This window comes from Lepisma saccharinum, chromosome 25 (genome assembly GCF_977018435.1).
Source record: "Lepisma saccharinum chromosome 25, izLepSacc3.1, whole genome shotgun sequence".
Lineage (NCBI taxonomy): Eukaryota > Metazoa > Arthropoda > Insecta > Zygentoma > Lepismatidae > Lepisma > Lepisma saccharinum.
This window is the reverse complement of record NC_139253.1, coordinates 12,284,711-12,297,036: the sequence shown is the minus strand read 5'-3', so window position 1 is coordinate 12,297,036 and position 12,326 is coordinate 12,284,711. Positions and strand designations below refer to the sequence as shown.

General features: G+C 39.8%; 1 protein-coding gene across 9 annotated transcripts in view; it reads left to right on the top strand.

Annotated features, from left to right (window-relative positions):
• The window catches only part of RhoGEF2 (Rho guanine nucleotide exchange factor 2), a 291,915-nt gene that overhangs the window by 167,195 nt on the left and 112,394 nt on the right, over positions 1-12,326 (top strand). For all 9 annotated transcript variants that reach the window (XM_083111366.1, XM_083111359.1, XM_083111363.1 and 6 more), the window contains one exon: positions 3,118-3,193. In XM_083111366.1, coding sequence (XP_082967492.1) covers positions 3,118-3,193 — 76 coding nt within the window. The remainder of the gene's footprint in view (positions 1-3,117; positions 3,194-12,326) is intronic.

Below are 12,326 nucleotides of genomic sequence, written 5' to 3'. Positions count from 1 at the left end.
AACTGTCTTCTCGTGTAGTGTGAGCCGTAAACATAGTATTCTGAGGACGCAACCTTAATAGTAGCGTTAATAGAACCTGGAATGGATTGTGATAAAAAGCTATTTTCTAAAGTGTACTCAAGGGGAAGTTATGTTTTCTTCATATAGTTATAGATAAGGGACTTGTCCCCTTATATCATAGCAGATGCAATAGCGCTGAATCACTCAACTTTTAATTTCAATCAATGGATAAAAATTGATAAATTTCTTTTGCATTTCGTGTCACATGCTGTCTAGTGGTTTCTGTATACAGAGATGAGAATGTTTTATCTGCGAGAGATGAATTAACCTGCGTAAGGAGGCAGTTTTAAAGCTCCAGTTTGGTATTTTGCACTACTGCAGATCGGTGGTGCGAGCTTATTATATTAGATATTGCATCGTTGTGTATTTGCAATGCTGATGTTAGGAAAATCATAACGTTATGATATGTATATTTGATTGTGCCTAAAGTTGACTATTTCGGAAGTTAACACCTAATACAATCTGTATTGTCCATTTTCAGTTTTATCTATTTTTTAAAGGCTTCATCACTGTAGAGCAACTGGGACCAATTTTTATTAATTTTTTTTTTAGTATTTCAGAAGTTAAGGGAGTGTTTAAGAATTTTAACACAAACACTGTTGAAATTCACTTCTTACACAAATACAGAGCATTCCCTGACATTCGCTACGATACTCAGCGGCAAGCGGCCCGGCGTCAGCGCTTGTCTTTCCCGGTGAACGGGGTCCGCGACAGTCGCTAGAGTCGGCTATTAAAATTACAGTTTTCATATTGTGTACTAACCTTGACTACAGAAGGTGTTGATAATGATGCCCCTCTACTGCAACACATTCCTGGCATCTCCGAAGGAAATTGGTATTTACACGTTTAGTTCGTCTACTGTAATTCTCCCGATTTCTTGTACAATACTCTCTTAACTCACGGATGGTGTGCGGATTGTCTTTGTATACTTAATTTTTTAGATTTCCCCATTTTTCTTTCCACTTTTATTCAGAACTGACCCTGTTACTCTAAACTTTTTTACGAGGTTTAATATAGTGGTCCTATGTCGAACGGGAACACCAGAAAATTTCGTTGCAAAACGTCGTCGCACTTCTCCACAATTCCTCTTTCCGAAGTAACACTCGACAAGATAAATCCTTTGTTGTAATGTAAACTTCTGTGGTGCCATATTAAGCCACAATCTTCAACACACGGACACAACACAACACAACACAACTTCCGATGGAGGATTGTACTGGCGTCAGTCTGCAACGTCAACAGAACGGGAAAGAGAGCGAAGAAAACAGTGTAGCTTGCGACTGTCGCGGACCCGTTCACCGGGAAAGACAAGCCCTGACGCCGGACCGCTTGCCCGGCGTCATATTAATGTTTATCGTTCAGTTACTGTAGTAATATATCTCTGTATTAATGTAATCTAGAGTACGAAATTAATGGTTATCAGTGCAATGCAAGTATTACATTTGGACGAATTATTTTTTAAATTTAAAAGTTTACCATTATCCACAGCCTACTAAAATGATGCCTGTTTTGGCTGCAGTAGTAATCATCGGTTTCATGTCACATTGAGAAACAACTTGCCCTGAGCTACATTCAAGAATATAGCTAAGCTTTCCTGTTCTTATTCGCACTACAGTAGGTTTGATGATACGAATTTTTGCTTTAAATATAAATAAATAGTCCGTAGTATTGGAGTCCTCAGAAATAGAGATAAAATATTTTAAAAGGATAATAAAACATGATTCCTTAAGGCGAGGAGGGACAATTTCCCCTAGGTCTTTCTCGCTGGGACAGCTGTCGATCACTGTTGCCAACTTCGCTCTTTTGGAGCCAGATCTGGCTCTTTCGTGCACTCGTTACTGTGAACTGTGGCACCCGCCCTCTACCCCACCATGATGCCACCACTGGCTCCGGCCATTAGGACCAACCTTTGCCATTAGTGTACATTTTGCACGTGACGTGATATTCATATATAGGCTGCGTCACCCACACCCCTCTTCCCTCCCCAGGCATTTTTATATATAGAGCTGTGGCTTAAGGTGAAGATGTCAATATTATTATCCGGGAATCCTTTATTTTCGATTTCATATGAACATCATAAAATTATTGAGATGGGTAATGCCGCCAAATCTAGGCGGTGAAAACTAAGAATACATTTCCATCACTTTAAAGATAACGGTAATAGCAGCGCCCCCACCCCTCTGACACCTAAATTACCCTAGGAGACACTTTATGCAGCCTTCGTTAATCTAGATCCTTGGAAGTCATCTTTAGCTCTTGGTGAAATGTAGCTCTTTTATGCACATCAGGTTTGGCAACACTGCCAGGAAAGCAGTAGGAGACAAGGAGAAATACATTACGCTTATAGGAGAATTATTTTACTCGTTTTCTTGGAGATATCAAACTTCCGATGGCGGAAAAAAGTATATGATCGGGTAAAGGATCCATTGAAGATGATATTTGCGCTAGAAATAGTCGAAACTCCCATTTGTTTAGCCGTAACTTGAATTTGAAGTTGTCTCTCCATAAGGAATACATGGGATTCTGTAAGTACGTATTCATCACATTTTTCAAACATGGTATCTAGCTTAATAATCAACTTTAAAAACCGCTTCCACTTGCAACATGGGGAGAAAATTCATACTCTCAAATTATGCGTGGATTTTCTTTAGTAGCAGTGCCAATTCCGACGATATTTAAATAAATGCATGCCTGGTACGAAATTGTCCCCTTCTCACCTTAAGATGAAGCATATTTTGCTTTAAAGCATGCATATTTATTACATAAATAAATAATGTAATTTTGTATGTTTCAATTCCGTGCAGTATAAAGCATCGTATGTATGGATGGATGTAATTCTGGCAGACATATCATTATTTCGTTTCTTTCGATACTATACTTTTATCAGAACTTTGTTAATATTCCAGTAACACCGTCCTTGAACGGATCTCGTGGTAGATGTGAATAGTCCTAAAGGTTGGTTATTATTCTTTTTTATTTCCATTGCACGTAGTCTTTAAAGCGAAAAGAATGTGCAGACCACGCGAATTCATATTCTATTTTCTTGTTTCGTTGCAGTACGCACCATGTTACCAAGAAGACCGGTGGGACCTCTATCAACAGATCGGAGAGCTACAAGGAACGAGTTCAGAAGGTAAGGCAACACTGTGTCACCCTCTAGCGTGCAAAGTGGAAATTAGCTCGGTCGTATCATATCCGCGACGCCGCTTTCATCAATAATGCCACAGTGGTTTGCGGCTCCCAACAGATAAATAATGAGAGAACCAAAGAACTGTGTAATAGCTGCTAGGGCAGGTCGATATTTGAAGTCAGGAGAATGTTTCTATTTATATATTGACCCAAAAAGATGTGTGTGTGTGTGTGTGTGTGTCGCGCGCTTGGGATTTGGAATATAGTTCCAGTTGAGTAGGAATAGATAATATTCTTTTGTGATCTATGAGCCATTTGTAGGCACATTTTCCATTTACTTTTGTATTGTTTCGAACTTGAAGCTTACTGCAAAATTCCATTACTTCTAACCTTTTGTTTTGTGTTTATTAGTGCACTTTCGCACATAAAGGCCAATTGGGACTGGACCTACAGTTTAAAGTGGCATCCGAACCACTATGAGCCTCCACCGAATATCGAACCCGGGACCCATTGATTACAATGTGATGACGATATCACTACACCATCGGGGAGGCCTTTTATTTTGTGATGCAGCAAAGTTCTGGTACATTGTTGATTATATGAAATATAAATTTGTGTAATTTTCGGAGTTCCAAATTCAGTAGTATTTGGGGGGGGGGGGGCATCCGTTCATCATCTTTCCTAACCGTTACTATTAACCTAGGGATGTTTATCTTTCCTAACAGTTACTATTAACCTAGGGATGTTTAAAAGGGATGTAAAATAAATAAAATACAAAGCATTTGGAAAGTAGAAATAAAATTAGCCAGTAAATGGTTTAGCCAGATACCCCAAATCACAAGCTTAACCCTTTCCAATGGGTTAGGGCAATGACAAAAATTGTGTAGACGTACAAGATGGATGGATGCAGGCACTTCTTCCCATATTCAATTCCTGCATTGCGTCCATTGATATTCTATTGTTGTTTTTTTCCCTTTCCTCCGCTTAGATTATGTGCATTACTGAAATGAAACATCTCCACCGGCATTTACTCAGTTTGCAAGCAAATTACGCGACGTGCCTCTCGCTTGTGGGCGCGTTAGGTTGTGTAACTGTCATCACTTGTAACGCTGTCGGTTTATAATCTGTAAGTCACGAGTTCGATTCCTGGTGGAAAGCACACAGTGGTTCAGATCCCCCTTTAGTTCCATGACTGCAAGATAAGTTTCCACATGGTTAATTAGTAATTTTGCTCAGACGCTGCTATTTATTATGTCCAGATGTAATTTTAATTTCTGTTGTGAGAATTTGTTTTGTATCCTTGCAAAGTTTAGATGGAACCCGCGAGCAACATATGTTCATTTGTGATCCATTCTTTTATGGTAATTCTCATGGAGATATATATTTATTTATATTTTCTACTGTATCAATAGTTAGATAAATACCTGGTATTTGACGCTGTGTTATTCCTAGCGTTCCATTTTGAACACTTCTAAGGAAATGTGGAAAATATGAAGTATCCATTCTTCATCCGTGTGGTATAGGTTGGTGTGTCTCCAAATTCAAGTTGAATGTGTTGTTGTTTGAGTGTTGCCTATGAAGCATTTTACACACAGGAAAATAATTCGAAATCTGGCATGAAGATAATTTGTGGCATATAGTAAAGATATTATACGTTTATTGACAGCTTGCAAATATGACTGTATTTTTGGTTCAGAAACGACATAATCGCTCATTTTTGGCCTTGAGGATATTGGGAGCAATTTAATTCGGATTTGAATTTGAATTTGAATTTAAAACTTTGGGTGCGTCAGCACGAAGGCTATTTTGCACCCGTCACATTATACGGGGTCCAGCCCCTTATTGTTACACATAACAACTCTAACGTTGCATAACTAAAATCATAACATATACTGACTCGTTAAAAGCTGAGGCTGTAAAGGAGCACTCAGCACAAATAAGGACAAAACACAGGACAACACAAACAAAATTATACTGGCCATGAGGCCAATCGCCAGAGCCTCGTTAGTCTGCAGTCCAGGGTGTACTATGTGGAAGTGAGGTTGACTATTGGGTGCACTACGTGGAAGGAGCACCCCTTACACCCCTTTAATTCTGATGTATATCTTGTTTATAATATTTATAATGAAATAATACACAGAGATTCATTGATCAAGTTAATTTGTTATTTATTATTGATTGCACATTTTGCAGTTTATGCTAGTTGTTCGGGTCTTGAGGATATTCAATTTCAGATTATTCATTCTTAAAGAGAAAGTTCTAGCTTAAAGTCGCTCCTCACTTATCCCAATTGGATAGATATATCACAGATATACGGTCCCTGTTCGAATTCCGACCTGGGCATGAGTGTTCGTTGCGCGTGTCCTTCATCAATTGTATCGCTCATCATCGTCGTCACGATAAGCCAAAAGTAGCAGGAAAGTGACGCTAAATAATAAAAATCTAATCAAATCAAACCAAACTACAGATATACAAAGACCACACAAGCAAAAAAAGAAACCCCCACCGAGAACAGGGTTAAAGTTTGTTTTGAGTCTACTTGTGCATAAATAGATTTGTCGGAACAGCCCAGGGTTGAAAGAGGAATCTAAACCACTTTGTACCACCATGTCAGTATTCACGACTCTTTCTTCACATTGTTGTGATTCAGTGAGAGTACAAATAAAACTTATTTTAAACTGTGACGTCATTAAGTTTTGCTTCTAGTATTATGCGACTCTTAACTGTAGTGTTTACTACCCCTATTAAATGATTCCTACATGTGGATGATGCAGACATAGTTGGCAGTTAGCATGATTGACCTAACTAAATAAATGTTCGCTTAAAATCCTCTCAAATTCCTAATAGACGCGAAGCTTCGTATTTACAAGAAGGGGGTTTCTGTAAAAGACGTTAGAGTGGCCAATCGCGTGACCTGGTCTTTTCTGTTCTTGCGAAAATTGATTTTATAGGCACCGCCCCACACCATTCGGCGGTTTGTAGATAAACTGAAGAATTCGGCCACACCTCGACACAGTTTTTTTGTCAATGGTGTGCCCTTTTCTGGGAAAGTGTGTCTGTAATGTAAGCTTTATCTATGAAATTATAATAACGCTGCTTTCAGTTTTGATCACAGTAAGTGTTCAACGCCTTTCCAATTTTCATTCTCTAAATAAAATTATACTTCATGACCTGTAGCGAGAAACTCGCTGTAGCTCGTTATTTATGTAACGTCGCTTTAGTTCCGCTTGGCTAATCACGACGAAGAGTATGACTAATTACATGAAATTGATGAAGGGATACACCCAAGAATACTCAGGCCAGGACCTGAACCGGAGATGGAAAGTCGTACTGGGCCAGAGAGAGGCTATCCTGTCGTTTTAATCAGAAAAACCACAATTGATAGGAAATTTGCATTTCTCGCTCGAGACCCATGTAGTGTTGTGAAATTGTTGTTTTGATTTCATTTTTGTAATAGCGTCGCTTTTCTGCCACTTTCGGCTAATCGTGACGACGAAGATGAGTGATTGTATGAAGAAATTGATGGAAGGGACACCACAAAGAACACCCGTGTCCAGGCCAGAATTTCAGAAGTAGGGGGCAATCAAATAAATGTTGGAAGAAAAAGGGGGGAGGTAAAAAAGAGGTGAAATGCCAAGAAAGGAGTCAGGAATTTTGGATTTGTTATTTTGGTAGACACCCTGTTGTATTAACACGCCCATTTCAGAAATCCTTAGTCCGAGTTCTTCAAAAGCACCACCCTCCCCGGTGGTGTAGTGGTAACGCTGTTGCTTTGTGATCAAGGCCAGAGCATATACTGGACATAGACAAACTTGTTCCAGAAGTTCTTGATGCATTATGGACACACCAAGCACACACACACGTTGTAATATTCATCAACACAATATGAAACCTGCGCTACTTCCTCCCAAGATGCCAATTCGTGAATTGTTTGCTTCTCCCGCCTGCTGTATGATGCACACCCACCAGTTCAACGATATATCATTGGGGAAAACCATTATCATTCCTTGCTTACACGGTGACGTGCCCTTTTATTTTACCTGCACCTTCAAATCATAGTAAGAAAGAAGAGTTTACACTGCATGCAGACTTTGGAAAGTCACCAAGTCACGCTATCAACACGATATTTTTACACTTCTGACACCCAGTGGCATTTGTATGCTGATTCTAGAGCCATAAAGTTGGAAAATAAAGTTCCTTTTCTTCATGACGTTTCAACCGTACTATCGTTTTAAGTAACCTTAGCCTTTTGTAAGGGCTAAGCTTGCTAAGATGTAATTTGTTCCGCCATGAAGCCTGATGCATCGAAGAATTTGAGACACGTCCATTGTAGTCCTCTCTCGTGGCACTTTCGTAGACACAACAGATTGCGGAATTAGCGGCAGGAACAAAGTTTTCTGCTTTGTAAGGTTCGGGTGGAAGAGTTGGGCTAATCGGGCGTACCCAGGAGGGACATATGGATTAAAACTTGCAGGGAAGGATTCGGAGCTTCGAAGTGTTTTTCGCGGATAATGGGGGGAGGCTGGGGCATCAAGAGGCAAGTCCTGTCTGCGAACCTTTCCCCAAAACGGACGCCTGGGTGACTGAATTAACGCAATATCACTGTTCATTCAACGATCATCAAATATATATATTCAGACTCTACAATAGACCCTAAGCAGTTGTCTCTGCTCCTGTTCAGTTCTTTGGATTACGTTTTAAAATGTTAGTTTTGCAATGAAAGAATAAAGTATGACACAAGCGCGGTGGTTCCGTCTGTACAGAGTGTGCCTACAACGCATGAGAACCGGGATTGTTGATTTCATGTGTTAGTCTTTCTGTATAAGCAGATGATCGGAACGTGGTGTTGGCCACACCGTCATGTAAGGCAAAGAACGCAAACGTGGGTGTCCCTCCCAGCATGCAATCCCTTTACAAAAGATATGGAAAACAACAGTAATCACTTTGCTTGAAACAAGCTGTGTGCTGGAAAAGGTTATGTATGTTCATATTTTATTTTACAAGCGGGCAGAGCTTGATACAAGGGGATGAGGGACAATTTCGCACCAGTTGTGCATTTATTCCAATATCATCCGAATGGGCAGTGCTACTGAGGAAAAAAGCTGGCGTTCAAGAGAGTATGAATTTCTCCACATGTTGCAAGTGAAAGTGTCTTTTAAAGTTTATTATTAAGCTAGATACGATGTTTGAAAAATATGATCAATAAGAATTTTCAGAAACCCATGTATTTCTTATGGGGAATCAACTTCAACTTAAAGTTACGGCTAATCAAATTGAAGTTTCGACATTTCAGTCTGTTCATTACTACTTCAGTCTGTCCTTTTTCCGTTGATTTATTTTTCTATGCCATCGGAATTTTGATATTCCTAAGAGAACAAATAAAATAAAACTTCCATAAGAGCAATCTATTTCTCCTTGCCTCCAACGGCCATCCTGGTAGTGTTGCCAAACATGATGCACATAAAAGAGCTAAATTTCACCGTAAACGGAGGAAAAACTTTCAAGGAGCTAGATTTACGAAACTGGATAAAGTGTCTGCTGGGGTAATTTTAGGTATCAAATGGGTGTGGGCGCTGTTATTACCGTTAGCTTTAAAGTGATGGCAATTCATTCTTAGTTTTCACCGTCTAGATCGGGCAGCAGCATCCATCTCAATAATCAAGCGATGGTCGCATGAAATCGAAATTAGAGTATTCCCGGATAACAATATTAGGTACTCTTCACGTCTGCCAAGGCTCTATAAAGAAAAGTAGCTGGGTATCTAAAAGGGGGTGGGGCGACGCAGCCAATATAACAAAATCACGTCACATTCAAAATGTATACTTATGACGAGAAGTTGTCTATGTAAGTCGGAGCCAGTGATGGCATCATAGTGGGGCAGGGGGCGGGTGCCATAGTTCACAGCCAAACGAGTACACGAGAGAGCCAGAGATCTGGCTCCAAAAGAGCGAAGCTGGCAACAGTGATCGGAAGCTGCCCTATTACTGCTATATTTCATCTATAAAGCGTCGGAAATGAAACTAGTAAACGAAAAGAACTTCTAAATTTCACTCGTAATAATTTTTTCTGAAAATGCTGGATTTGAAACATTGCTTGGGTTTACAGACAACCACTCTTGTTAAGCCACCTCTGTCCTATCGCGTTGAGTGGTCGACGCACAGTCTCGCCACTGAATGTTTCAGGTTCGAGTCCCGCCCTGGTCGTTTTAACGTCGTTGCAGTTTGCCTAACGATGTAGAAAACGACGTAAGTAACAAAAATTACAATATAAATCTATCTATATAAGGAAAACCAATTAGTAGTACTTGAAGTGATCCATTCATTTTTTTAAAAAAAAATGTAATAAAACTAGAATACTAACGTGACAAGTTCAGCAGTCGAAATAATATATTTATCAACCGATTTTCTAGAAAAGTTTCAATTCCGGTATTTATAATGCTTCGAACGCTTAAGTGATTTTTCACAACCCTGTCCCATTTGACAGTTTTGATCTGTTTTACGCAAACCCCAATTTGAGTCGCGGGCAGAAAATGTGGCACCACAAGAGCATCTTGACCCTCTTTCCTTACCTGTTCTCTTGGTCCTTGTTCGTGACTCAAAGGTCGAAATTTCATCCCACTGGGACCACGCCCTGCAATTCTGAGCTCCATTCATTCAGCATAGAAGGTCAGTTTCTTGTCCAAGCTGATTTATCACCTAAACTGTGGCGTCATGTGAAATGATTGGTTTGAGATCAAAATTTTGAATGTTAATGTCATATTGCACGTATCGATCAGGAACATGACGCAAATTGGCATTCATTGTTCACACTAGAAGTTCTCACTGTAATTTTGTATTCTTTTGTATTCCCTACATGTTTTCATCCTTTATTCTTTCTTGATTGTAAGGCTTGTGATTTCGGGTTGAAATACTCTAGAGCTTAACTATTTTATTCCTAGTTCAGTTTTTAAACCTTTTAATGCTAATTGTTTCAGAATTTAAAAGGTAGGGAAGAACTGTGTACAAACGCTATGTCAGGTAAAATTGCACGAATCATTGACGGTGCTCGGGAACTGTAGTAAAATTTAAGAACGTAAAGCGACTTACCGTTAGAAAATGGAGAGGATATTGACTATTGGAAAGTCTTAAAACTTTTATTGAGCCAGTAACAGAGTTATAATCTGAACTAGAGATGGCTGTATCCGAATATTAGATCCAGGATTCTGAATTCAGATCCGGGATTCGAATGACACTTAATTGAAATAAGTCGGATTGGAACGTCATTCCATGCATCATGTTGTACTCGATAATTTTCCTTCCCGGCGGATTAAATGGCCGTAATGTTCCAAACCAAATACTCTTTTTTTTTTCTTCTTCTTCTTTATACAACGTGTAGACTTCATGTAGAATCACCATATCCGATAATGTTCAATAAACGTGATTAGCATCACCATCCGATAACTATTAGTACCCATGATTAGAATCACCGTATCCGATAACAGTGGATTCCCGTAATTAGAATCGCCATGTTCGATAACGGTCAATGCTCGCGTTTAGAATCCCAGTATCCCATAATGTTCAATGCCCGTGATTAAAATCACCATCCGACAACGGTCAGTGTCCATAATTAGAATCACCGTATCCGATAACGGCCAATACCCGTGCTTAGAAACACCGTATCCCACAATTCTGAATGCCCGAATTGTCTCCCAAGTCGAAGTGCGTAGTAATGCGTTATTCTTGCGGCGGAGATTGTCGTCGCCGAGTTTTGTAAACGATTGACAAAAGGGAATTGAGTTGCTTGGCTTGTAAGCCCCTCCGCTGGAATTTTCTCCCCTAATAGAAGTCCAGACATGTTGGATAACATTTGAAGGAGCAGCAGTCTCGTCACGTCCGTGCCCTGAGCAACTGCGTGCAGGGTGAATACCAATCCCCGCATTAGGGAGGATGTTGGGAGGCGGCCAGCAAGAGTTTCCTCTCCGGCGAATTCACCGAAGGGTGGGGAACACTGCGGGCATCTCGGGTATGTCTCAGGTTTTCATCTAGAACCATTGCTGCCTTATTATATTTAATGGAGAATTCACTGTGGGATAATTACATTTACTCTCTTGTATTAGTCTTTCTTCATTAACGATTTGCTCATCATGATCATCAGTTGTTCTGTGTATCTGCGACAGCTCTCCACCTTATTCTGTTGTGCAGTTTTTGTCATTCTTCTCCACTTGGACACGGTCACAGCTGTTCTTTCACATATTTCTGGATTTTAGAATTGTACCAGCTTGTAAACAAGGAGACATGTTTCGTTCTCATCTCATATCTGAACCCCAGACTCGTTTTCATGTTTCCGGTCTCAAATTTCGAAATAACCGATACAATAATGTAAAAAATAATTATTGAATACAAGTTCTTCCAGAATGCCAGTATCCATTCCCTAGTACTTTTTTTTCCACACATAACAACCTAGACATGACATAATGTCCAGTTAACATTGTATGCTAGGATAGAACCATTGTCAGACAAGTAGAAGTTTATCCACATTAAACATAATCTGTAAGTAGTGTTCGAATTGAAAAAGTATCAAAATGTTAAAAAGAATAATCTCACAACCACCACGAGGAAAACTAATAGGGATATTGACACGAGATCTGGTCTCTCCGAGAATTCTGTTTGGTTTGAGTAGTTGGGTACGTAGAGTATCTGAGAAGGAATTTTTTCCTGATTCAAAATCGCCTCACTATGCAACATATTCAGACAGCCAGCAGTGGAAGAGGTTCTGTTCGGTGTAATGTTCGAATTGAAGTCAAGTCAAGGACCCCCACCGCGTCCATCTAGTTGGATTCTCCTACCCAGGCTCTATATCACCACATTTATTGCACGCAATGGAAATATACAGCGTATATTCCTCCCCATTATGGTGTATCTATACTACTAGTGTGGTCATAACAATATTATTACTGTGAGATGAACGATGGAACACAGTTTCACGGGGCACTGACTGTGCACAGTAAGAGTATTTCTGTGCGTATTCGCGAAGGCAAATCTTGAATTGAGTTTTTGAATAAAATTGTTATCACTGTAGAGAAACATGAATGTGAAAACATCAGTCAGGGTGGCGACAGACCTGGAAAACCGGAAAAAGTCAGGGAATCTGAGAGGTCA